This window comes from Fukomys damarensis, unplaced genomic scaffold (genome assembly GCF_012274545.1).
Source record: "Fukomys damarensis isolate Sample0158 unplaced genomic scaffold, DMR_v1.0_HiC HiC_scaffold_16, whole genome shotgun sequence".
NCBI classification, from domain to species: Eukaryota; Metazoa; Chordata; class Mammalia; order Rodentia; family Bathyergidae; genus Fukomys; species Fukomys damarensis.
Genome location: NW_022900928.1, coordinates 115,187,779 through 115,214,981, shown reverse-complemented (window position 1 = coordinate 115,214,981; position 27,203 = coordinate 115,187,779). Strand labels below are relative to the sequence as shown.

The window sequence follows — 27,203 nt, the reverse complement described above, 5'->3', positions numbered from 1 at the left end:
CCATCAGGCAGTTCTGGCTCAGGTGGCTCAACAAGTGGGAAGCCAGATGTAGCTAAGGGCTTATGTGGGAGGGCCCATGTCGGGAGGGGCTCACTCACAAGGCTGACAGCCAGTGTAGGCAAAATGGTTTGTCCCCAGAGGGAGGGCTGTTTACATCTCATAGCACGGTGAGGACTTACCCCAGAACAGCAAGCAATTGAGATTGTAGTGTCTTGCGACCCACCCTTGCAAGTCACATATTCTTTTCTGCAGATCTTTATTGGTCACATGCTTTGGCTTTGGTTCTAAAGCAGAGGATACTCATCAAGGGGTGGAAGATTAGTCAATATGTAAATGACTTATGCAGATGAACTTTTAAAAATTCAAAAGCTTTTATTTAGGGAGGGACTATACTGAAGATACCGAAAATGGTCAGGACCCTTCTACTGAGGTGAACAGTAGCAATAGGCTCAGGTGGACTAGAGGTGTAGCCTAGGTCACACCTACGACTGCACATGCAAGGGCACAGAGGGGCAGTCACATCTTCGTGATGCACTGTGCTTGCTTCTGCTGAAAGGGCTTAGATAGGAAACTGAGTCCACAGATGACTGTCTTTTGTTTCTCTGATGTTGGGTTTTTTAGTGGTAAGGAAAGAATGCAGGGCCTCATGATGCTAAGCACACGTTCTAGCACCAAACTACACTCCACATCCTGATAGTTTGTTTAGGCAGTTCCAGAGAGGTGATCTCAGGCTGCTGAAGTTATGGGCAACATTTCACTAACAGAGAAGAAAGCATGTACCAGCAAGCATTTTCCAGAGGGGTCAACATGACTCACTAATAATCCAGCAAGGTTTCAGTTCCCAGGGGATACACTGCTGTTTGTTAGAAAGCAGACAATCAAGCTTCTTAGAAGCACTTTGAAAAGAAACCCTGCCTGAGAGGAAAGCTTATGAGGGAACTCTGGAGCCTAAGGCTTGTGCCATCCTCTGGCTGATCAGCTTCTCCAGTGTCCTTGCAGGTTTCTGGGTTTCACACAGGGAGTGTGGTGGGGGCAGTGGACTCCATGAGGGAGAGACGCTCTTGTGTTCCTCACACACAGATCTGACATGTTTCAGGGTTAGAGGCTAAGAGCAATACCTCCAGGACAAATAAAACACAACTACCTAAAACTATGGGTGCAATTATTAATATGTCATGTTTTTATTTTTTTTAAGATATTTTCAGAATTTCACATAGGATCGTTCATCTACACATAAGCAAACCACAGAAACTTTACATGTAGTAACATTAGTGGTGGAACAGCCGAAGATCCGTATGAGCCAAGACTATTCCCAACTCATCGCAAGCCTCGATCACAACCTTGTCAGCAGTGGAACCAAAAGGAGCTGCAATGTAGGCCACTCCGCTCTGAGGAAAGAATGAGTAGATTTTCAAAACACAGCTGTATGTAAAAACCTGCAGAATTCAAAATCCCCCTCCAAAAGAGCATAAACTAAAAATGATTCTTTCAGTCAAAAGGCAAAATAAGGGATTTCTCTCTTCAGGGCCTGCACCCTATTTTCTGAGTGTGTACTTTTTGTTTTTTAACTCTACCTAACAAATCTGTTTACTCTTTTTTTAAAAAGGCAAAGTACAGTAACAATATTTGCGTTTTCCACACATCAACCGGAAAAGCCAAATAATTCTATTACTGATTCACATCACATCGTCACTGCTCTGATATATAACTCTTCACAACTTACAAATCACAAGGCGAATTTCTGAAATAATGCTGCATGATGTTCAAGTCCATGCAAATGTGCATCAGTTCCTACTTACCCTTTTAGCTCTGTCGACATTATCCCTGAAGGGAAAGAAGGCATCGGAGCTGAGCGCAACTTCACTTAATTTGTCAACCCATTCCTTCTTCCCTGCCTCAGTGAGTAACTCAGGGACTTCCTCAAACAGTGCCTTCCACTTCACCAAATCTTCATCCTGCAGAGCAGGGAGGGGGAAGGTCAGGTTAATTCCACATCATTTATAGTTGTACCTGGTACAAATCCCAAACCAGAAGACACATGGCATTTTTTTCTATGACTTCTGAATTGTAAATAATGAAATATCTAAAGGACATATCTTTAGAAGATTTTTGGTTTTTAAAAAATATTTTCATTAAGTAAGTAATTCTAAGTTTCCCAAGTAAAAATTATCATCTGACTATTTAAATGCATTTACTCCAAATATTTGTTCTTGAATGTTTAAGTTAAACCTACCAAAAAAAATCACATTCCAAATATGAGTGTTCAAAGGAATCCTCCACACCCAATCTAGGAAATAGATTACAGATATCCTAGAAGTACCAGTTAAGTTAGCTATAGAGAAATCAAAACAAGATTCTAGTACTTGGTAGGCTTTAAAAGTCTGAGTTCTCTTAAAAATTTAGGATGAAACCTAATCTCCAATACAACAGTGTTAGAGGTGAGGTGTTAGGGGGATTATGAGGCCTCTGTCATTAGGAATGGATTAGCACCTATGAATCGGCTTGAGAGGGTAGGCCGCTGATCCCACCTCATGAGGACACAGCACCTGTCTCCTCCAGAGGATGCAACAACAAGGTGTCAGTGTGAAAGCAGATGTTAGCCCTTACCAGACACCAAACCTACTGGCACCTCAACCCTGGACTTCCTAGCTTCCAGAACTATGAGAAGTGAGTTTCTGTTGTTTATAAATTACTCAGTCTGAGGCACTCCAAAACAGTAGCACAAATGGACAGGATACTTTACTTAAAAATATAATTCTATTTTGATTTTAACATAGTTTTATTCTTGTTTATATGTAAAGATTCTTCCCAGACCATTAGCAGGCATTTGCTGGGTAGTACTAAACAGAAAAACCCAAGTAGTAAAGTAAGAATGAAAAGATATGTTAGGTACTTTCAGGTTGCAAGGCACACTGTGCAGCCAGCCTTCCTCTTCAACTATACTATGTAGCCTGCTGCTGAAAGGACATTTAACATGGTTCACCTCTTCTGGAGACCACCAATTTTTGACTACCAGACCTTTGTTTTTCATCCAGTATTTTATGAGGCACTTGTTATGTCCAGAAACTTTTATTTCCCTATGTCCAAATCTTTTCCTCTGGTAGGTTTTCTGACATTTGCAACTTTAATGCTCCCCACACTCCTTCAAAACAGAAGACATTTACGGGGCCGGGGATTTAGCTCAGTGGTTCGGTGGCCTGCCTCGCAAGTGCAAGGACCTGAGTTCAATAACAGGTACAAAAAAAAAACAAAACAGAAGATGTTTAAAAACATGAAAGGTAACAAAAATATATTGAGTTGTTAGTGCCACTTGTAGAAAATATCAAGTAATTTGTATTTCATGCTGAATACACATCTGTCATCAGCAAGCTTCTGCCTGACACTGAGAGATACCTCAAAATGGGTTAAAAACAGTCCTTGTCATAAAAAGCTTGTAATCCACAGGGGATGTTCAATCATATAAAACTAACTTTAAAAAAGAGATGGTTTGTGGTTTAAGAAAGGGATAAAACAATGAAGTTAAATGAGACAGAACAGCGAATTGTGGGCCGGGGGTTTAGCTCAGCGGTTTGGTGGACTGCCTCACAAGCGCAAGGACCCAAGTTCGATCCCCGATACAAAAAAAAAAAAAAAAAAAAAAAAAAAAAAAAAAAAAAAAAAAGAACAGCGAATTGTGAAGTTTTGGTTAACAACTTTAGACAATATAGAATTGCAAGGAAAATACCTTTTTTTTTTTTTCCTCTGTGGTTACATGAAAGTCTGTTACACATAAAAGGGTGAACATATTAACGCAGTTTGGCCAGAACTCAATGATAAGCCTTTTACCTCGCCAATGGTGCCAGTCACATACTGATCAATGGCATTGGAGATTTCTGCTCTCTTCACTCCTGTTTTAAACTTCATTGAGAGCACCTGTGGGTGGTGTCTAAGCCACCAATAGTTTGCCTTATCTCCTGCAAGGCGTGTACAGTGTATTCGAGACTGCTGTCCTGCTCCAATGCCAATAACCTGAGGGACACAGACACGCAATGAATACCTCTACTGATAACGCATTCTTCTCAAAGGACATAAGCAGTGAAGCCCTCATTCTGCATGAAACCTCAACCCAAAGACACCAGTATCTACAACCTCCCACAGCTTTGTTATTAGACACTGACAATCTTAACGGTTGGCAATAACTAAACTTCCTTTTTTTCTTTTTTTTTTTTGAAGCAGGGTCTCCCTTTGCAGTTTAGGCTGGCTCTGAACTCACTATGTAGCCCAGGCTGGCCTCTAACTACCAGTAATCCTTCTGCTTTGGCCTCCTGAGTACTGGGATTACAGGCGTGTGCTACCACGCCCAGCTGAAATAGCTAAACTTCTGAAAGGGTCTTCCGGGTATCATGCTAATTAATATCCATCTGTCCCAATTCGTGCTGAGAGATAAGCTGAAGACACTGTGAGAAGAGCTTCTGGTCCTGAAGCTTGAGAAAAATCAAGTTCAACAATAAGTTAGGTGAGACCTTAGTGACTAAACAGCTCAATCTTGTATTCAATGGCCAATACAAGGAAAGAAGTTAATATATAGTAAGAATTGTTCACTGCAGACCTTCAACTTACAATGGTTTTATATCTTTACAAACCCATAGTAAGCTGAAAATATTTTGTCAAAAATGTACTAAATACACCTACCCTATCAAATACCACAGCTCTTAGCACAGCCTACCTTCTACATGCTGTACTTAGTCTATACAATTGGGAAAAACCATCTAAACACAATGCCTATTTTATAATAAAGTGCCGAATACCTCATATAATTTACTGAAAGTAAAAAACAGAATGGTAATATGGACATACTTTCATACTATGCTAAAATCAAAATATTGTTAAATTCAGCCATTTTAAGGTGGGGATGGTCTGTATTTTGATTGTGGCAGTGATCACACAAGTGTACAATTTGAGAAAACTGCACCAACTGCACATTTATAATTATACCTCAATAAATCTGATTTTAAAGATCAGGTTAATTCCTAGTTTAGCAGTCTTTCTCTTAACAGAGTCTTGGTGGACAACATAAGAGACTGGAGGTGTAGCCTGGTGGTAAAGCACTTGCCTGGCATGAACACGGCCCTAGGTTCCAGACCCAGAACTAGGGGGGAAAAGACAACGTAAGATGTATATTTGGAAATATCTCGCAAGCTGCAAAAATACAGCCTGACGGGTGGCAGTACCATTCCTTTCTGCCTCTTCACTGGAAATTCTACCAATGGGGGAAATAAGAGTGATGAAATCAGTTTTATAACACCTATTAGCACCTCACTAATCCAAAATGTGCCAACACATTCCAGGCAAGAGGTGAATGACCGATTTTAGTACTTGGTTCCAAAGCTACTTCTTAATCATCATTATTTTTAACAATCTACCAAGGTGCTGAGTAAATACTGACAAACCCAGAAGAGAAAAACTTGGCAAGTTTTCCCTTTCAAGCTGTCCAGTACCTGAGGCAGATGGATTTTTGAATATCATTTTTGTAAAACAACAGTACCCCTGGGGTGGGTCTGACAGCTTGGTTACCTGCCCGTTCTTGGCATAGCACACGGAGTTAGACTGAGTATACTTGACAGCAATGGTGGCAACAATGAGGTCTCTGAGGGCAGATTCTGACAACTGAAACAAACACAGCATGGTAAGTGGCACAGGGCTCTGTAAACTCACTTAATTGTAAGCTTCTTACTTGCCTGTTTATGCAACAAATCTATAAAGTAGTTATGCCTCTGAAATGAGAGAGTGAAATTCATTTTTCATGCTACATACTACCATATTTTACTAAAAGGATCAAATATTTAACATATTTGTGGCGGACCTCCATACAATGCCCAACGTGTAATGGACTCAAACTAGTGCCATTTTGCAGCAAGGCTGGATTAAGCCTATGTGTATCATGCGAAAGAGAACAGTGTTTTCATTTGAAAGCAGACAAATAATATTTTCCTGACCACAGTGCCTTTAAGTATCTGGAGACAAAATAAATCTTGCATTCACAAACAGTGCTGAGATAATTTTCATGGATATTAAGGACCACTGTATGCATACACACCGCCAAGGCTGTTCAACGAAAATCAAATTAAGGTCATTTTCTTCTTTGTTTAGAATGTTCCAAACAGAAACCATTTGAAATTGCATTGTATTTTGAACTATCAGCAGAACAGTCAATAATGTCACTATCTTTAAAGAGATTCAAGTTGGTATGCTAGGTGGACAAATATTAACTGCACATAACTGATAAATTAGATAACTGAAAAAAGAGTAAGTCTAACATCATCAAAATCAAGTTTCCACTTTGTGAAAGACCCCTATTTAAGAGATGAGAAAACAAACTACAGACTGAAAGGAAATATCTGAAAATTACATAATGAATAAAGAACTAGGACCTATAACATACCCGCACCCAAAAAACCTCTAAACTCAGAGACAACAAAATAGTTTAATTAGAAAATGGGCAAATGAGAGTTCATCAAAAAGGATATGTGGGTGGCAAATAAAGTGTATCCAAAAATGTTCAACATCATGAGTTATTAGAAAGTGCAAATTCCATTAGGAATATTAAGATATAAATACACATTTACCAGAATGTCTTAAAGAACAACAAAAATAGTGACAATACCCAAAGCCTGCTTAACGGCACCACTTGTCTATTGCTTGTAGGAATATAAAATGATATGACCACTCCGGGAAACACTTTCATAGTTTTAACTATAAACATACAACTACCACGCCACAAAGCAATTAATACTCCTGGGGGCTCACCAGAGAAATAGAAACATATTCACATAAAAAGCAGCGCATGAATGTACAATAAATAAACATTACAAAAAGGGAGAACAGATCAGTGATCGCCCAAGGCCAAGGCATGGCAGAAGCAGCACAGGAGCCTGGACTACAGGAGCAATGGGAGGGGTCCTGAGAGTTCTGTACCTTATCTGTGTCAACTTCACGGCTGCAACATTGTATTGCAGTTCCGAAAGATGTCTGCTTTAGGAGAGACAGGACAAAGGGTCACAGGAACACGGACAATCGCCTGTGAACCTAGTTATTTTTTATTTTAAAATTAAAAAACTTAAAGAAATAATTGCTTAAGAATTTATTACAGTAAGGTGCTAGTAATATACTATATACCCTTTCTTACATTTTTTTATTAGTTAAGTCACCACCTATAAATTTGATTCCTTACGGCTGGGGATTTAGCTCAGTGGTTCTGCTGCCTGCCTCGCAAGCACAAGGACCTGAGTTTGATCTCTGGTACAAAAAAAATTGATTCCTTAGGTTCCAAGAAAGATTTGTAACAAAAGCCAGTTTCCTGGAGGTCTATTTTCAGATAGATCCCAAGGATTCTGAGTTAGGATCAGGAAATGCTAGTGGGGTGGGAATGAGAGACTAACAGACTGAAGCACTACCCAAGGAAAATAGGAGCAAAGGAAACTGCTGAAACGTTTTCAGTATTACTACTACTCATTCCACTTAACCAGCTCTCTCAAGGCTGCAACAGTTTCAGACATAGTAGTGCTATCTAATGATTCTGAGAGGAATGTGAACAATATGCTGTAAAAGAAGTAGACTATAAAGGAGGATAACAGTATTACTCATGTTTCTAAATTTCTTAGAATACAAAGAAAACAAGGAGAGAAGAATTTAGATAAAAGATTACAATTTTACCCTCTCTCATTACTACAAAAAATAGAGGCATAAAACCTATCAGAGATGTTAAATTATTAATTACTCCAATATCTACAGACCTACAAGAAAAATTTAAAAAATGGGTAAATTCTCAAGGGCTTAAAGATTCCTACCTGCATCAATGCCCACATGTTCCAGTGTACCATTAATTTTCACAAATAAAAATGGATTAGTATCCAATAATGGATCAAAAAAAAATGATTCACCAGATGCTTAGCAGACAAAACTCGCCAATAAAGACTTTAGAGCTTGTTGCAGTCGTTCTAGGTAGAGTTCCTGAGGTTCTCAGACCTCAGGAGTGAGATCTGAGAACAAAAGTGGTTCCCTTTTGCTCTTCTGCTTCTGCTGCAGTGAATGGTATGAGACTATCTTTCAGAACAAGCCGAGAAGCTGTACCAAGCTCTAATACTCTAATTCAGTCAAAGATCCCAAGATAAAGGGAGCAGGAAGAAATGAGTCTGACAATCCACGCCTTTCCCCTCCACGTTCTTTCGAAGCAGCTTGCAACAAACTGAGAGGTAAATAAGCTGAGCACAGCTTCTGGAAGTCTTACAGGGCTAAGGAAAAATGATGGAGTTCCAAGTACACCAGAGAAAAGGGGGCTCATTGGCACCTGAGCTCTGGCAGATCAGGAATGAATCATGAACAGATTGGTTCCCATGAACACTGAAGCCCAAATTCAAACCAGCTCAATTTCTGACAGTAAGAGGTGAGATGCTCTATTGTAACTGCCTGCTGGATATATAAGTCAACTCTCTGGGGAGGACCAGGACAATGGTCAGCATCCAGGCAATCATTTCAGGCACATCAACAGGACACCTTCAACAACTACTATCAACATTAGACCCAGAAAAATACCCTTCAAAACTGATAGCCCACTTTTCCGGACTGGGGCTGTAGCTTAGTGGCAGAGTGTATGCTTAATAGGCATTAGGCCCTTTATTCAATTTCCAACATTCAAACAAACAAAAAATGGTATTTTAGGGAATATATACCAGCCCATCCATTTCCCTACTGCGCAACCTTTGAAAATTTCCTAACTGTACCCTACCCTGTCACAATTTTACAATCTTGACAGTAGTCACCTCCCATAGTGTGCCTGAGATTAAATGAAATAATACATTGAAAATCCTACATCTAATCACCATTATCCTATATACATGTCCCTCTTAAGAGCCTAAGGACAAAAACTTGTAGGCATGTTGAGCTTATAGCCTACAGGCCACCTATCCTTTTGTTGTTGTTGTTATAATAAAAACATTAAAAACAAAGCTGTATTACTGATATACATTAATAATATTGCATATTTTATATATGGCCCAACACAATTCCTTCTTACTCAGTGTGGCCCAGGTAAGCCAAAAGGTTGGATACTACTCTATGCAAAAACATTAATCATAGCAAAACTGAAACAAGCTGAATTTTCATCATAGTTCATCTATACACGGGTTGTCTTGTGACTTCAGACAAAAATGTGCCTCTAAATTTATGGACATGGAAACACACCTACAGCCTCACGCATGCAAAACAGGCAAGTTACAGAAGACATGATCCCTTTTATGTATAACCGAAGATACTCATCCCTATGAATTGTGTACACGTACACACAAGTTTCTAATGTGATCTCTTACTCACTTTTTAAGCTCACCTGACAACTCAAATATGAGCTAGCTGTTTGTATAGACAAGGGATTTAATACATGTTTAAGCTTATATACAGTGAAAACACACCTACTAAAGTTATTAGCATTTAGTTCTTGTATTGTCAAACTTACATCTTTATTGTTGGTAACCACATTGCTAAATAATGACTTGTTGATGACACAATTATTTCTCTTCTGGCTTAAATGAAGACCAAAGAGAGTTCGAACTTCGTTTTCATCTGGTTTGTAAGACTGGTCCATCTAAGACACAAATTTAAAAAGCTGCATTATATCTATATTATTCAAATATTAACATTCTGTACACAAGATTTTATTCTAAGTAAAGTTCTATCCATTTTTCTAAAATAAATGTCTGCCATCATTTTAGTATGAGTATATATATAATGGCTGGGCAATAGTACTTTGCTAGAAAATTAATAGATATTAATTTACAACTTACAAACAATATATTAAAACCGATGAGTCTATGAGCATATTTTTGGTAACATTACATTAACTAAAAGTTACTATCTATACAGTCCTTTTGGAAGGTCAGCAGATAAAAAAGATTTGCTAACAGGCTAGGGCACAAAAAATCACATTGTTTCTCCTTGCTTTTTAAATCTGTACAAAGAACCTAGCTAACACCTGAATTACAAGTTAACGTAGAGAAAAGAGGATTTGCAGTCTATGACTTATCCGGAAGGGAATTTATATCACTTATTATTTTCCCCTCCCAAATTTTGAATTAAAAAGACAGTCGTAGAGAACATTATATGTAAGAGTACTCTCTTTCGAGATATATCTCTAAACTTAACATATTTCTTTATTTACCTTTTGGATGATCTCTGACTTGGAAAGCAAATATAATTTATACCTATAATTTATAAGCAAGCCCCTGCCAACATGTTACATCTATCTAACGGACATTTTCTTGAGTTGTAAAGTGTTCTTTTATTGTATACACTGTGACATTTCTAATGTTGGTGTGCCTTCCCATTAGCTGACATCAAAAGAAACCTGTCATTAGTCAGGTAGAGGAGGGAGTTGTTTCATGGTCATAATCACGTGCAAGTGGGGCCAAATTCTCAGACAAAACTGTGAGGGAGCCCCAGGGTCACTTCCAGCATGACACTGTTAGGTGCTGCAAGGTCATGATGATGAACTCAGGATTTGGAAGGCATATCCCACAATGCTGTGTGTAACTGCTAATGGCTGTGCACACTTACTGCTCTTACAGCAACAAAACAATATAGTGGTAGCTAATTGCGTGGTTAAACTTACACACGTGGATTAAAAACAAAAAACGATGTATATTTAATGTGGTATTTTCTTCTTTCCTTTAAAGGCTGACACAGAATCTACGAACTTTAGAATTATTGGTATTTTACAGCCAAGAATTATTGGTATTTTACAGTCAGTCTTCAGTATCTGTGGGTTTCATAACAACACATTCAAATAACTACAGATCAAGAACATTAAAGAAAAAATACTGTATCTGTACTAAACACATACTGTTTTCTTTGTAATTAACTCCCTGAATACAGTGTAGTAACTATTTACATAGCACTTGAGAGTGTAGTAGGTATTATGAATAGTCTAGAGATGAGTCAAAGTAAATGGGAGGGGGCTAGGGATTTAGTTCAGGCTTTGCATGGCAAGGTCCTGAGTTCGATCTCCGGTACAAAGAAAAAAAAAAGTATTATAACAGGTTATAATAAATACCATACTGTTTTATAAGGGATACGAGTATCTGAGAGTTTTGGTATCCACAGGGATCCTGAAACCAATCCTTCCATTGAATTTACTTAATTAGTATGTTTTATGCTCCAATTTCTAAATCCCCTGACAGTTGTAAAACCAATGCTTTTAATACTTAGCAACTTTCCCTGCCACACATCAGTTTTGGTAGAAAATATCAGCACGAGCTGGGTTTGGCAGCCTATGACTGTAATGTCAGAACCTGGAAGGCTGAAGCACAAGAGTCAAAGTTTGGCCAATCTACCTAGTGATCGACTACACTGTGAGACACTGTTTAAAAAAATACAGACAAGAAACAAGAGGTAAGAGAGTGACAGAAGGGAAGGATGGAAAGATCTTTCCATTAAATGACATCTAATACCTTTTGAATTGGATACCATGCAAATATTTTTTTGGGGGCGGTTTGAGATAAGGTCTCACTATGTAGTTGAGACTGACTTGGAACTCACTATGTAGTCCAGGCTGGTCTCGAACTCACAGCAATCCTCCTGCCTCAGCCTCCCGAGTGCTGGGATTACAGGCGTGCACCACTACTCCCGGATCAAAATTTTTTTTTTAATTAAAAAGCAAAATTAAGAGTAAAGTGGCTATCCTTATCTTAAACCCCCAAATCAATAATACACAATATTGCAGGGTTTAAAAAACTGCCATAAAGTGGGATGAATCAGAAGGGTGTCACCATAAGGAAAGCGTAAAACATGGGAAAAAGGAGACAAAAGGGCAAATTATTATTGCAAACCTGAATTGTACTAACCTGAAGAACACAGTAATTTCCGTTTTTCTTTTTAGAAAGTATTTTCAAGGCTTCTTCCTCATACCCTGTGGCAATAATCCCATCGGATACCTGTAAGTATATTAAAGTTAATCTTTATTTTTAAAAAAACAGAGAAAGCCTCTGAAGAATCTAGTCACAATTATCTGTCCTAAATAACGCCGTAGTACTTTCTGGTTCTATCTCCAACAGACAATGCTAACACTAAGCCTTAAAAAAATTCTTTGTCAGACTAGACTTACTCTTTTTTTTTTTTTGACACCAGGGACAGAACTCAGGACCTTGCAATTGTGAGGCAGGCGGCAGAACCACTGAGCTAAATCCCTGGCCCTAGACTTACTCTTTACAGCTGACTCTATCTTGCTTGCTGTTCCTTCAGACTCTTTTGTTTAACTAAACAAATATATGAGTGATTCACTCTAATTCATGTACCTTGGGGAGAAAAAACAGTTCTTATTCCTTTGGTGAGACATGCTGCTCAACAGCAAGACAAGAGTATGGAGAGTTAACATCTTAGAACTAACAATACAAATGTCATAGCTTTGCTACAACCTGTAACAATGTGAGCTCCACTGCGGTTGGGGCAGTAATGGTCATGGACAGAAACATGTCGCTTTACTTTCTATTTTCCTCCCTCTGTGCTCGAGCTACCTTCTCTTTTTTTTTTCTGTCTCCCCAATACCAATGAGCATCCTAAACTTTTTGAATATTAAACTGATAAGGATTAGCTTATCAAAGCAGTTTACATTTTTTCCAATTATATAGCTCCTTTCAGATCTGTAAAGGTTTACAGTTTAAGATTCCCTATTTGACCACCACCCAAGATGGTTCTTTTTGGAATGCACTACAAAACTTAAAAGTATGAAATACACAAAGAAAAATTTTATCAAAACAATTATTCATTTTAAAGAGTCACTACATCTTCATATTAATTCAAGGATTCATGTTTTCTATAAAATATAATCAAACACCCTACATGATAAATTTAATTTATAGCTAGTGCAAATATAAATATTACAAGTTATAGTTTCAATGAACACTATAAACAAAACACTTTACTCAGTTACACATAGATCACACTATATGAATGTCCACTAGCCTCTCTGGAGATAATTTTCGCAGTTGGGACATCACAAACATCAGACAATGCAATAAAATCACCAAATGAAGACATTCTATCAGCCCCTGTAAATAAAAATGAAAATAAAACACACATTACACAGAATACTTGCACAAAAAAGATGTTTTAAAAATCCCCATATTATTAAATGAAATCCTTCTTTAAGGTAATCTTATTGTTTACATAATATTTAAATAACAGATCAATGTTTTTTAATTTAAAAAATCATTAGCGAAGTATTTAATTTTACCTTCTATAGTAGCATCTAGCAAACATTTCTAAGGGCTAGGCAGTAAATCACTTTGAAGCTTTGTGGACATATGGTCTCTATTGTAACTACTCAAATCTGCAATCATAGTTTAAAATCAGCCAGTGAAAATTCATGACAAAGAGGCATATGGCCTTAAACCAATTAAACTGTATTAACAAAAACAGGAATCTGACTGGATTCAGTGCAAGATCCACAGTTTGCTGACCCCTATTAGATATAATTAATTATAAGTTTCTCAAAAAACTTCCATAAACATCATAATAATATCCACGCTATTATATCCAAGAATTAGATGTTTCTGAAACATATAAAACATAAGTTTAAGTATAATCATGTAATTTTTATTATATGAATAAAAATACATTTAATAGCCTAATCTGAAATTACATGTACCAATTTCAATGTTTCTACAAATATTCAAATGTTTCTACTGTATTTGTATAAATAAATCTACTATGAGGCAGTCATAAACTCATTCTTAAATATTAGTAAACAAAGTGGAGATGATTTGAAACCTAATGTAACAAAAGACATTACTATTCTATTCTATGCTTTTTCTCCCCACCAGTCTGACCTCTTGCTCTTGCGTATGCGGTCGATATAGGTGTGAGGGTGCTGTAGAGGTCATAGACCATGCAGACTCTGGCCTCGTCTTCACTGAGTGGGATTCCAACGGCAGCACCTAGTCAAGAAAACCATGAAGAATCAATAAGCCTCAAACCTCCACTTGCTTTTTGTCAATTCCTGTATCGAGGCTTTTTAAAAAGTATCTAGTCTGTGCAGCGTATTTTCTAGCACCTATGCCAAATTAAATAAAAATCTACTTAGCCAAATAATTAATAAAGCCCAGCTGCAGTGCGCAGGGACTCCTCTCTGGCCTCTACAAACACAGTGCTGCTGAAGCCCGACAGTGCCTGTGCAGGAAGCTGGATCTCTTCATTACTGACTGTCTTAGTTCTGTGGTATCTCACATTTATTTCTTCCCTACTCATCACGCTTTACTTTCCAATAAATACGGAGGACCATTTTGTGTTGGACCACCAACAGACCTAGTGGCTGGCATATATAAATTGTGAATTAAGAACTTAAATGCAAAAGCAAAAAGGCATCTCATATAATGGCTATAAAGAGTTATAAAGTATTATGAACAATTTTTTTTAGGTTTACTAAGGATTTTCAAACATGTAAAAAAAATGTGTATTTGGGGGGCCAGGGATTTAGCTCAGTGGTTCTGCTGCCTCCCTCAAAGCGCAAGGACCCGAGTTCGATCCCTGGTACCAAAAAGAAAAAATTTATTTTGGTATATAACATTAAGCCATTTCACTTTTATTTCTAATCCTTCATAGTTACACCATAAAAAGGCCATGGCTGATTTTTTGAGCACATAATTATGTACATATTATCAGATTTTTACTGTATTACTGTGTTGATATCACTAAACTTGGCAAAGTGGTTTTATTTTTGGATTTTTAAAAAAACCCATCTGGGGCATCTACAAGGCATTTACCTGCGGGGCTGACGTGTTTGAAAGAGGCTGCAGCGGGAAGATCTAAAGCTTCTCTGAGTTCCTTCACCAGTTGCCAGGCGTTCAAGGCATCACACAAGTTGATGAACCCAGGGGCTCCATTGAGAACTAGGTATAAAAACACACACACCCTTTACCACAAGGGGTCAAGAAGGTCAGAAGTATGTTTATGTCTTACAAAATAGAAAGTTATCAAGTCTATACAAATCTTTTAAGTATAATTAAGAAGCAAACAGATTTGCACAGAAATGTAAGAACTCAGTGATAAAGGAAAACAAAGTAGCTGAGCCCATTCTTACAAAAATACACACATGCACATGCACAAACACACACACACTCACAGACACACTACTACTGGAAGACCAAACAAGCTAGCCTAGAAATAAATCGATAACAGGGGTTCAAGAATGGGAGGAACTACAAGCAGCTTAGAAATCTGCCAGAAGCCATGTAAATTCAGTACTAAAATTAAACAGCTATAGCAATTATAGAGGCAGTATAAATGTTAAGATATAAATCACGTCAACTTATAGTTATATTACAAACTAAAGCAAGAGCCATGGGTAGGAGGAAAGAAGAAGAAAAAAAAAACATGCGTTTTCTTCTTTAATAGCCCTGCCTAAAGCTGAACTGCAGTGACAAGAAGAAAGAGTACATCTTCAGGGTTTTTGGTACCTATTTCAATATCATTGGCAGCATTCTTAGAAGCTAATCTCTCTTGTGAATAAATAGGAAGTTGGCACTCAATAAGAAATACTGGGTCACCACTATTTTTAAAAAGTATAATTTAATTTCCCTCACATGTTGTGGATAGTAGAGATTTTTAAAAGTAAGACCTTGCCAATGTATACCAAAGACCTATCACATTAGGCTCTGGGTACTTGGTATACATCAGTGAATAAAGCAACCCTTCCTACTCTCTCTAAAAATAAAACTGTCCTTACAGAAATTATAGGGGACAAAAACAAGAAACAAAATGGCAAGAAATAGGAAATGATGAAAACAAAAGTTTAGGCATTTATCCAAATGAACTGAAAACTTATATCCATTTAAAAACTTATACATGAGTGATTAGAGCAGTGTTGATCTTGTCCTTCAAGGCTTCTGTTTTGTTTTTTTATTTGTTCCGGGGATTGAACCCTGTGCTTGTGAAGCAGGCAGTGGAACTACCGAGCTATACATCCCCAGCCTGTCCTTCAAGTTATGATGTCCTTCAATGGGTCAATAAACTGTGATACATCCACATATAATGAAATATTACTAGGTGCTAACAAATGAGCAGGGCACATTGGTAGGGCACATGCTGAGGCCTTAGGTTCAATCCCAACCCCACCTTCTAAAAAAAGGAAACGAGCTGTAACCATAGGAACTTGGGTATTTTTCCTCTCTCCCTTCTCCCTCTCTCAATAGGGTCTCACTATAGTTGAGGCTGGTCTTGGACTATGTAGCCCAGGCTGAACATGAACTCACAGCAATATGCCTGCCTCAGCCGACCAAGTGCTGGGATTATAAATGCATGCTACCATGCCTGCCTTTTATTTTAAAAATATACCTGAGCTGGGATACTAATAGAACTTGTGGATCCAATGCGAAGGGTTAAAGAGAAGAGTATTTTAAAGTGTCAAATCTCCAGCACTGCTCTACTCTGTATCTCTCCCAAGCATGTGATGGGAAGAAGGAAGCCAACAGGAAGTGGCTTCTTCCTACCACCAAAGGTGTGGACCTGTGTGCCCTGAACTTAATTTGAATGGTCCTTGTTCTGGCCCAGGGCCAGCCCTCCTGCAATGGTGGGCCTCTAAGGCCTCCTCAGCTGTAGCCCTCCCCTCTGTCCTTTCTCACTGTACCTTCTACCATGGAGGACGTGCTCTAACAGCCCACCTCAGGAAGAAGACAGGCCCAACATTGAAAAACCCTCTCTCAATTCCACAAACCCACAGAGTCCTACTTTCTTTGTTTAATGAATTATCCATCGTTATTTTCCAACCTATAACTCTGTTTTAGCCCACTTCTAGTCTTCTGAAATTATAATTTCAAGGAAATTTTGGTTTTGCATTCTTGGGAGTACTGGGGATTAAACCCAGGAAGCACTGAACTATATCCCCAGTCCTTCCTTACTTTTTTGGAAAGTGCATTTTTATCACTTTCAAAATAGTCCCTTTTCTATTCTCAATGACATTCCAACCCACTGAAATTCTCCAAATTGTCATGGGGATCCTCCCCTGCTTTGCCTACCAACTAGAGAAACACCCCAAAGCTGCAGCCTGAGCCTCTGCTATGAAACCCGGATCATCTCACCCTGGCCAACATCTTCAGAAAATTTATATGGCAAAGATATTCCAAGCTGTTATCTCCAACCTGACCTCTCTTCACGACCCCAGATTACTTCATCTGTGCTCACAATTCCAACTGGCATCTCAATCTTGGATGGCTACAAGAAGCATTATGTAATTTACTTCACTTTCCGAATGTAATTCACATTAGCTACAACACAGATAAAGATATACATGCATCCAGATATAGCCAACTGTGGCAGAAAACACACAAGACTTTACCTGTGATGGGAAGCCTGGGCTTCAACGTGTACAACTGGGCAGAGGTCTGATGAGGGTTCATGCCATATCGCAAGGGCATCTGAGAGACTCCTTTACTGTACTGTTTCCTGAAGTAATCTGAGATGGCTTCATCATACTGTGCTGTATGAGTGAACGCCTACAAAAAGTGTGAAGTTTTGTGAGACACTAGTAGCAGGGACAAGATGGTTTTAGGTACACAGCAAACTACATGGCCTGGTCCTGTGTATACTCACACACACAAGCTACCAAATAACACTGAATGGCAGAACGAATTATCTCTTTGCAACTCTCTTACAATCTTTCTCACAGAATATTCCTATACTATTTGGTCTCTCCAGGCAGAGCTTCAAGAGGTGATAGAATTGAGCCAGAACTCAATACCGTTTGGCTTGGCCAGTACTGCACTGGACAGAGTGACTACAACAAGTGCGTCCCACCTTCAAGGCTAACTGGCGTCGGGTCTCCAAGGAGGTGTCCTTACTGTCAGAGCTCTGCATCTCTGTGGACACTGCCACATAGTCTTCTGGCTCACACACCACTGTCACCCGAGCGTGGTTTTTGGCTGCAGCTCTCAGTAAGGTTACTCCACCTTTGAAGGACAAAAAAATGTTGTATTTCATTATCAACAGACGAATCTCTTTCAAGTACAGTCATGGTGCACACACTTCTACTTGAAGTCCTCCTGTAAAAAAGTAAGTAAGTGGAAAAAGACATCCAGATGACTCATTAAAAAAAAAAAAAAGCTTTAGCTAGGACTACGTAAAGCTCAGTGCCAAAGTGCTTGCTTAGCCTATGAGAGGTTCTGGGTTCTTGGGGAGGAGGCTTATAAAATATAGATGAATTATAATCATTCTGGAATATGATCTAGGAGAAATAACTATTTTTTGTTTCCTCAATAATGAAAATCAAAAGGAAATCTCATTAGAATTTTAAATAACCTCCTCCTCTACTAGTTTCAAAATGGTTTTGCTAACTTACCAATATCAATTTGCTCCACAGCCTTCTCAACAGTCACGTCTGGAGAGGCCACTGTCTTCACAAAGGGATACAGATTACAGGCAACGACGCTAAAACGAAGGGGAATTCAGCCATCATTCAAAATTTAACTTATATGTCTTATAACTAGGAAACAAAAGAGTCAGTACTATGTATGTCACCAAAACACAAAGATCTAAAATATAAACTGTGAAAGAAATTAAGACACACAAGCTTAAATACTACATGGGTTCTTTCACAAGAGAAATATAAATAGATAATAGATAATAGGAAACAGGGAGGTAGATCTGAAAATGGGAAGAGGACCAAGAGATGAAACGGAGACCAGAAGGGGACATAAAAATGTTATGTCAATGTACCATCTCCTTACAATGAATGCAATCATTACGTACTACAAATGTACTAAAAAAAAAGTAAAAAAAAAATAAAATAAGAAAAAACAAAACTGTGTGACTCTGTGGCTTCATCATATTGTGCTATAGGAGTGAATGCTTACAAAAAGCATTAAGTTTTGTGAAACACTAGTAGCAGGGACAAGATGGTTTTAGGTACACAGCAAACTACACGCCTTGGCCCTGTGTATGTATACTCATGCACAAAAGCTACCAAATAACACTTTAGAATTCTAAAAAGTTGTGTGAAAAAGCCTGGGTGTTCTACAGCTATAAAGCATAGGTAATTTACCCAGCAGTAAATTGTTCTGGGTCTCTCCAAACCCCATATGCAATATTGCTACTCAAGTAATCTTAGCTACCCCTTACTATCAAATCATCAAAAACATAAAACATTTTTAATAGAAATGAGAACTGAAAGATGACAGATAATACCATGACACTATTATCTAGGATATTTTAAATTATACATTCTTTATCCACAAATTGTGTACAATGACGAAAATCAATGGTGCATTCTAACAGTAAGATATTTGTTTATTTTGCCTTCAGAGAGGTCATAAGAGATGTCGTAAAATGGATAGTAACAGCTAGGTAAAAATAATAATTTAAAATACAGAACAGATCTAAATTAACTAGTGAACAGAGTTCCACTCCTAGGACTACAAATTAAGGTACACTGAGGGCAGGCTCCCAGCCTCTAAGCTGAACTGATGATCACTAATAAAACAGAAAGAGGAGGAGACTGATCAGTTCATCCTATTGGCCTACAACCCTGACACCAAAGTGAGACAAATGTGTCACAAAAAAACTAGAGAATGCCATTTCCATACACACTGAAAAAAAATCCACAAAAACACTAGCAAATGGAAAGTAAAAAAGAATTACACATCATAGCAAAGTAGGGGTTTAAAGTCTTGAATGTACAGTTAGTTTAATATCCAAATATCAACTAATAAAATATCAGAATAGTCTGACATGGTGGTGAACACCTATAATCCCAGCACTTGAGAGGCTGAGGCAGGAGGGTCACTGTGAGTTGAAGGCCAGCCTGAACTACATAGTGAGACTCTGTTTCAAAAAAACCAATAAATAAATAAATGAATAAATAATCAGAATAAAGGACAAAAACTACCTGATCACCTCAGTAGATGAATAAAAAGTATTTGACAAAATTTGATATTGATTCATGATTAAGGAAAATATTCAACAAATTAAGACTAGCAAGCCAGGCATGGTGGTTCATGTTTGTAATCCCAGCACTTGAGAAGCAGAGGCAGGAGGACTGCTGTGAGTTTGAGGCCAGCCTGACCTATATAATGAGTTCAGGGCCAGCATGAACTACAAAGTGAGCCCCTGTCTCAAAAAACAAAACCACCAAAAAACCACACACACACACACACACACACACACACACACACACACAAACCTACAAAAAACCAAATTAAGACTAGTAGGGAATTTCTTCAATATAATGAAATTTGAAAAAAATAACTATAGTTAACACCATACTTAATGATGAAAGGCTGAATAAATCTTAGAGGGAAACTCTAAGATCAGGAACAAGAATGTCCACTCCTACCACATCTATCCAACATCATGCTAGAAGTTTCAGCCAGGGAAACTCACAAAGAAAGTATGCAACAGGATTGAGAAGAAAGAAGCAAATCTCTACACACAGGTGACATGAAGTTATACATAGAAAATCCAAAGAGCTTACAAGAAAAACCTATTAGTACTAATAAATGAGTTCAACAAGGCAAGGGATATAAGGTTGATATACAAAAATCAATTGCACTAATACACATTAGCAAGGAATAATCAGAAAATAAAATTAAGAAAACAATTCCATTTATAAACAGCACCAAAAATAATATTCATAAAAAAGTCCCATAAAAACATAAAACGTGTATACTAAAAAATAAAAGTGTTGAAAGAAACTAAAAAAAAAAAAAAAAAAAAGAGAGAAATACATGGTAATTTTCCATATTCATGGGTTGAAAGACTTAATATTATTAAAATAGCAATACTCTCCAAATTGATCTATGGATTCAACAACTCTCTAGGAAAATTCCAACTGCTTCTTTTGCAAAAATGAGCAAATTGATCGTAAAAATCACATAGAAATGCAAGGTCCCTGAATGGCAAAACCATCTTTAATAAGAAAAACAAAGCTGGGATAACTCAACAGTTCTTGATTTCAAAATTTCTGCTGAGCTACAGTAGTGCCAGAACAATGAGACATACAGATAAGGTTGCCAACACCATTCAAGGAAAAAATACACTTTTCAACAAATGATGGTGTGACAGGGTAGGGTATTTAGCTCAGTGTTGCCATGCCTGCCTTGTAAGCACCAAGGTCCTGAGTTCGATCGAGGGTACTGGGGAAAAAAAATTAATAACATGCTATGTATGTAAATGTTTTGAAAACATGCTACGTAAAAAAAGAAGTAATTAACAAAGGACCAGTCTAGGAGGCAGAGGCAGGAGGATCACAAGTTGAGCCCAGCTTGGGCAACTTAATGACTTAGCAAAAATCTGTCTCAAAAAAAAAAAAAAAAAAAAAAATGCTGCAGCTTAGTGCAAAGGCCTTGGGTACTAGGTTCAATCAATCTCTAATACAGGGGGAAAATATTGTAGTATAAGCAAATCCACAGAGACAGAATGTAGCTCAGTGGTACCAAGGCTGGAAGGTGTTGAAGGAAATGCTAAAGAATGCGGTATGTCTAAACACAGAACTACCATATGACCCATGTATCTATTCCACTCTTGGCACATCCTGAAGGAATTAAAGTCTACACACAATAGGGATAGGATACCTGCACACCCGTATTTACTGCAGCACAAATCACAACAGCCCGGATACAGGAAAAGCCTAGATGCCCATCAACAGAGGAATGGAATAAGAAAATGTGTCACATGTAAAAAATGAAGTATTATTCAATAGCAATGAAGAATAAAATCATTCACACAATAGAGGTGGAACTGGAGGCCATCCTATCAAGCGAAATAAATCAGACTCAAAAATGACAGTAATAGGTCCCTAATATATGGAATCTAAACAAAAATATGAAAGTAGAAGGGAGATTATTAAATAAGATGTGGAAAAGGGAGAGGAGTGTAAGGGAGGTAATAGGAAGGATACATATTATCAAGATACATTATACACAAGGATGAAAATGCCACAATGAAACTCATTCTGTAAAATTTATACATACTAATAAAAATATATATTAAAAAAGAAATAGTATAGTCCTTTTTGGGGGAAGGGTAACAATGAATGTTCTAATATCGAATGTGGTAATAGTTGCATAACATGAGAACATATTGTAAACTGGTAAATTTTATGATATGTAAATTATACCACAGTAAACCTATTAAATACACAGAGATACTTTGGTTGTCAAACACCTCCAAACTTGAACTTTCTTGTCATGGACACAAAGGGTGATGGTTCACCGCTCTCTCGTAGGCAAGATATAGTGCTTGTGCTGGTGCATTAAAACATTCATCACTGTGTGCTTTCTTTCGTACCTTATTTGCATAAAATATCACAACCATGATTCCGAAGAAAGTTAGTGATACCAGCAGTAAGCTAAGAGGAAAACTATGAGAACCACCATAATGAAATAACTGCAAAATTTGTTAAAGTCCTAGAAAAACGAATTTATAAATGTAATTTTTGGGTCTCAGAATCAATTATTTGGTTTTCCAATTTTTTATGGGAAAATACATTCAATTCTTGAAATTTTTGATGTTTGAACAAAAATTTGAAATGAACTGAGTTTAAAAACCAAAGTATCACTGTACTTAAAGGTAACAATCAATATCTTTATGCTAGCAACTAAGTCAGATTTAACAAAATTTAGATTATAACTTTCTAAACAAACAACGATTAGGAACTAGGGCTCTATTTCAGTGATAGTACTTCCCTAGCAAATGTGAGGCCCTGGGTTCAAGACCAAACAACAAAAAAGGATACAAGAATTTAAGTTACATATTTTGGATGCAAAATGCAAATGTGACAAAACCAGAATGCTTATACATGTCGAATGCCACACAGAAGGGATTCAGTAAAGCTTTACACTGAGTGAAAACAGAGGGGGAAAGAAAGGAACAATAGGTTTGGCATGTTCTTTGTTTTTTCTTCTTTAATGTGCTAAAATTTTAATTTCAAATTTTTACCTTATAAGATTGAAATCAAGTTTGGCCATGTCAGCAGTATCTTCTGGGATATTACGAGCCAGGATTCCTAATATAACAAAGTTAAATCAAGTATTAATTAAAAAAAAAGTAAGGTATTTCTTCCAGTAGTCCCACCCACCCAGTAAAGCCTTCTAATATTCATAACTAAAGAATACAGAGTTGAAAAGTTATCAAACAAAAAATTAGCATCAATGGATATATTTAAAAATTTTTTGCATCAGTACATAATTCCCTTTTCTTGAGCAACAAAAACTATAAAAAGAATTTTTACAAAACTGTTCAAAGTCCATCACAGTCTGTATTCCCATAAATCAATGGTTTGTCTGGTGATCCTTTGCCATGCTGCCTTTACTTGCTAAATTTTACTGCAACTGGCAAATTAGCAATACTATATACTTATTTCTCACCATTTTATGTGCAATTTGCTATGTTAGACAAATGTACACATGTAAAGCATACAGAAAACTTTCATTTAAAAATTCAGTTTATATTGTGCTACTTTATTCTACCTGTGAACTACTCTAAAAGTCTAAACTTTATACTATAAAATCTAAATACTTTCAGTAACTGAACAGAAACATCACACTCTAATTTAAATTAGTTATTAGGTCAAGACTAACAGGAAGCAGAAGAAAACCATCTGCATTCATCATGTAACAAAGCAAGCCAGATTTTAAACAGGTACTAATGTACTATAAACTTGGAAAGCCAATGTGACAAAACCAATATAAACTTAGAAATAAACTTTTTTTGAGCTTGTGACTTCTCTTCTGCCTTTGTTTTAAGAAGTTAATTAAAATATTCCTAAAAACTGCTGACTGCTTTAAACTGAAGATATCAACTACTTACCAGCGTGGACTGCAGGATGCAAGGTTTTCACACGACCCCCTAACATTTCAGGAAAACCTGTTAGCTCGGAGACATCTCTGCAAATGAAAAGAACATTACCACTGTTTCTGAACTGTCACTTCACATCATTTAAAGCATCTTCCATCAAGCATACTGTTCTTATCGCAAGAGACTGTTTTACAGACACTGAACAGAAAATTACTCTAGCTTAAATTTTTTCTCATTTGATTTCTTATATATGTAAAATTTTATTTACTTTTCAAGAAAATGTATCTTTCCCTCCCTTTTAAACAGTGTCTCACTATGTAGACCAGGTTGGCCACAAATTTTTGATCTTTCTACCTCAGTCTCCAGAATGCTAGAATTATAGGGATGGGCCACCGACGCCCACCTCATGTTTACTGTAACTGATATGTGACTGGGAGAATTGATAAGTATTAAAGCATTGGTTTTACAACTGTCAAGGAATTTAGAAATTGAATCATAAATTGTACTAAATAAATAGTATTAAGAAATAAAGTCAAATGAGAAGCAACTTGGCAGTATATAACAAAATGCACTAAAAATATCTTTATACCAGAAACTGTCCAAAGTAGACCTAAAATTTAATTTTAGGATTAAAAAGCATAAAATGGCAAATCAAATTGGTGCATTAAAAATATCTTTACACCAGAAACAGTCCAAAGTAGACCTAAGAATTTAATTTTATGATTAAAAAGCATAAAATGGCAAATCAAACTGGTGGGAAAAGACTGCTTAGTAAAGTGGTAACTAGTTAACTCTATGCAAAAATAAATTCCTGATGAATCAAGGGTTTAAGCATTTTAGAAAACCATGTTAAGTACCAAAATTAAGTATGTGGGGAATATTTAAAGACTCACAACATTAAACTGAAACTATATAAATAAAAAAAATCTTTTACACAGAAAAAAAAGGGAGTGAGCATCACAAAATAGGATTAAGGGCCAAATGAAAAACAACAGCTAAATATGAATCTGCATCATCAAACTGATGTCCACCAAGTTGTACCCAGGAACATCCTCTGATGGAATCTGTTGTGTAAAAATGCTCATAATACATAAGCAAAAAAAGCAGGACACAAAATTCTTTCTGTGTCAGTTCTGAAATAATGGGTAGGCTTATAAAAAACACTGGAAATACATTAATATGCTAGTTTTACACATTTTCCAAATTTTTTACAATTAGCATAATAGCCTTTATTGGAAGAAATTAAAACATTTTACAACAGCAAATTTGGCTAAAAGGATGCTGAATTTCCTTGGTTGACTCGCCATCAAGGAGGACCATTTGCAGATAAGCTACATTTGGCCAAGGGTATATGCAGTTCTAATGGTCCTCTGTCAAACTGGTGACACATGGTTTCAAATCCCAAATTCCCTTCTGAGGAATTGAGGAATTAAAATCTGGCTCCTCTAATTAAAGAAAATTGCTTAAAACTTCAAATGGCAAGTTTATTCTTAATTAAATGCTAAGGGTAATTCAAAAGCTTGCTACTCCTTTGTACTTGAAAAAATTTGTATGTAATAACTAGAGTCTTCCAAATGAATTCCCCATGTGATCATTGGTATGTACCTGCTGATTAAATCTCAGGTTACTACAGAAGGCAATGGTTAACTTCATGGGGTATGTAATATTAGGCAAGTGACTTCATTTCTATTTTTCATTTTTGTGGTGCTGGGGATCAGACATGTGGCCTTGTATAGAATAGGCAAGTGCTCAAACACTAAACTACAGCAGCCCCTTACTTAATTTCTTTGTGCTTCAGTTTCCTTCTCTACCCAAAGGGGATAATACTACCTATAGTAAAACTTTATTGTGAGGACTTATGTAATGGGGATGTGAGGAGTGGGCAGAGGGCAGGTATTTAAATTAGATGACCCACAATATAAGAACTCATTACATGTTTCCAGTTTTGATGATGCCTGTTTCCATAGCACAAAATTTGGCAGGAAAAGAAGAGACCACAGGTGAGAATTTTGCTTAATTTGAAGAAAGTTTCAACTACAACAGCAGACTCCAGCCTCGCCTAATGGAAGGAACTTGGGTCTAAACTGGATTTTCATCTTGTTCCCGTTCTGTGATTCTCACAGGGTTTCCAGAAGAACCACATCACAGACAAGATACAAAAGGAACTTTAGAAATAAAGTATTAAATAAACTAAGGCATTCTTACCATCTGAACCTGTCAAATCTAGGAAAGCTATGCACTGCTCACATAAAGCAGGATTACATGAACAAAAGGTGGATAATCTACCTCTACATGGACTTGGAGGGCAAAAAAAAAAGTCTTCCATAGGGCTGAGGATTTAGCTCAGTGGTGCTGCCGCCTGCTTCACAAGCATAAGATCCAAGTTCTATCCCCAATACCAAAAAAAAGTCTTCCACATAGCAGCAAGGCAGAGAGCTTTCATCTCTTTTTAAAAATATATGCCCTTCCTCTGAACTCTCCGTGCAGTTTATTACAGCTGTGCTATGGCCTTTTTCATTTTATATATTTCAGTAGAGTTACTCCCTCTCCATTCAGAAAGCCAGCTCCTTGAGGTCAGGAATGGCTTCCTGATTTATGTCCTGTGCATCCCTTCCCATAGCACAGTTATGAACAGCTGGTGAACAACAGAATCAATGACTTGTATCTTCATATGGTTACTGGGAAGTAGATGGGCAGATGTGAATCTTCATGATGTAAATCGTTTTATTAAACAGCCAGTTAGAGGAAATCATATGAACCGTAACTTTTGTGTTTGTTGCTCAGAACAGATGGCCCACGTGACGTAATGAATAAAGGAAGTGGCTAAGAACCAGGGTTCTAAATTGAGAACAATTCATACTCAATTCTGCAAACTTGTACAGAAGCTGCTAAACCTCTCCCAGCCTCATTTTCCTCTTCCTCAAATGTGGGTAAGGGGTGTGCCAACCTAACAACGCTCCAGGGAGGGGTATAAGGTACGCTTCTTACTCAGAGCACCTGGACTTCATTACTGTCTGGTTTTAATGTGACCAATTTATGCCTGGACTTACCTTAAAAACTAAGCTCTACCTTACCTGACTGCCAGGCCAGCATCTCTGAGAGCTTTAGCAGTTCCTCCGGAAGCGACCAGATTCAAACCCAGAGACGTTAGGTTTCTGGCAAATTCCACAAGGCCAGTTTTGTCAGAAACACTAAAGAGGGCTGAAACAGAAGACATTTGTTCTCGTTAGTCGCAGAACGCGACACGGAGCTCTCCAAGGCCTGGGGAGGGGACTCTCCAACTGCAAGGCCAGCAGGTGGGCGCAAAGGCTCCAGGCCCAAGGGGAAGCCTGCCCGGGTCTGCGCCCGCGAGCAGCACCGGCCGGGCCGGAGGCACCACAGGCCGCCTGTGTGGG

General features: G+C 37.5%; 1 protein-coding gene and 1 pseudogene across 1 annotated transcript; both read right to left on the bottom strand.

Moving 5' to 3' along the window:
• Positions 1–1,132: 1,132 nt before the first annotated feature.
• On the bottom strand, positions 1,133–27,040 carry Atic (5-aminoimidazole-4-carboxamide ribonucleotide formyltransferase/IMP cyclohydrolase). The gene is made up of 15 exons (XM_010616021.1): positions 26,883–27,040; positions 23,821–23,897; positions 22,951–23,017; positions 18,356–18,444; positions 17,815–17,966; positions 17,357–17,513; positions 14,787–14,912; positions 13,854–13,961; positions 12,988–13,073; positions 11,871–11,960; positions 9,488–9,616; positions 5,554–5,646; positions 3,826–4,008; positions 1,800–1,955; positions 1,133–1,388 (listed from the first exon to the last, which is right to left on the bottom strand). The coding sequence occupies exons 1-15, from the start codon at positions 27,023–27,025 to the stop codon at positions 1,269–1,271; spliced, it is 1,776 nt and encodes a 591-aa protein (XP_010614323.1). The 5' UTR covers positions 27,026–27,040; the 3' UTR covers positions 1,133–1,268.
• The window catches only part of LOC104856679, a 15,402-nt pseudogene continuing 15,233 nt past the window's right edge, over positions 27,035–27,203 (bottom strand).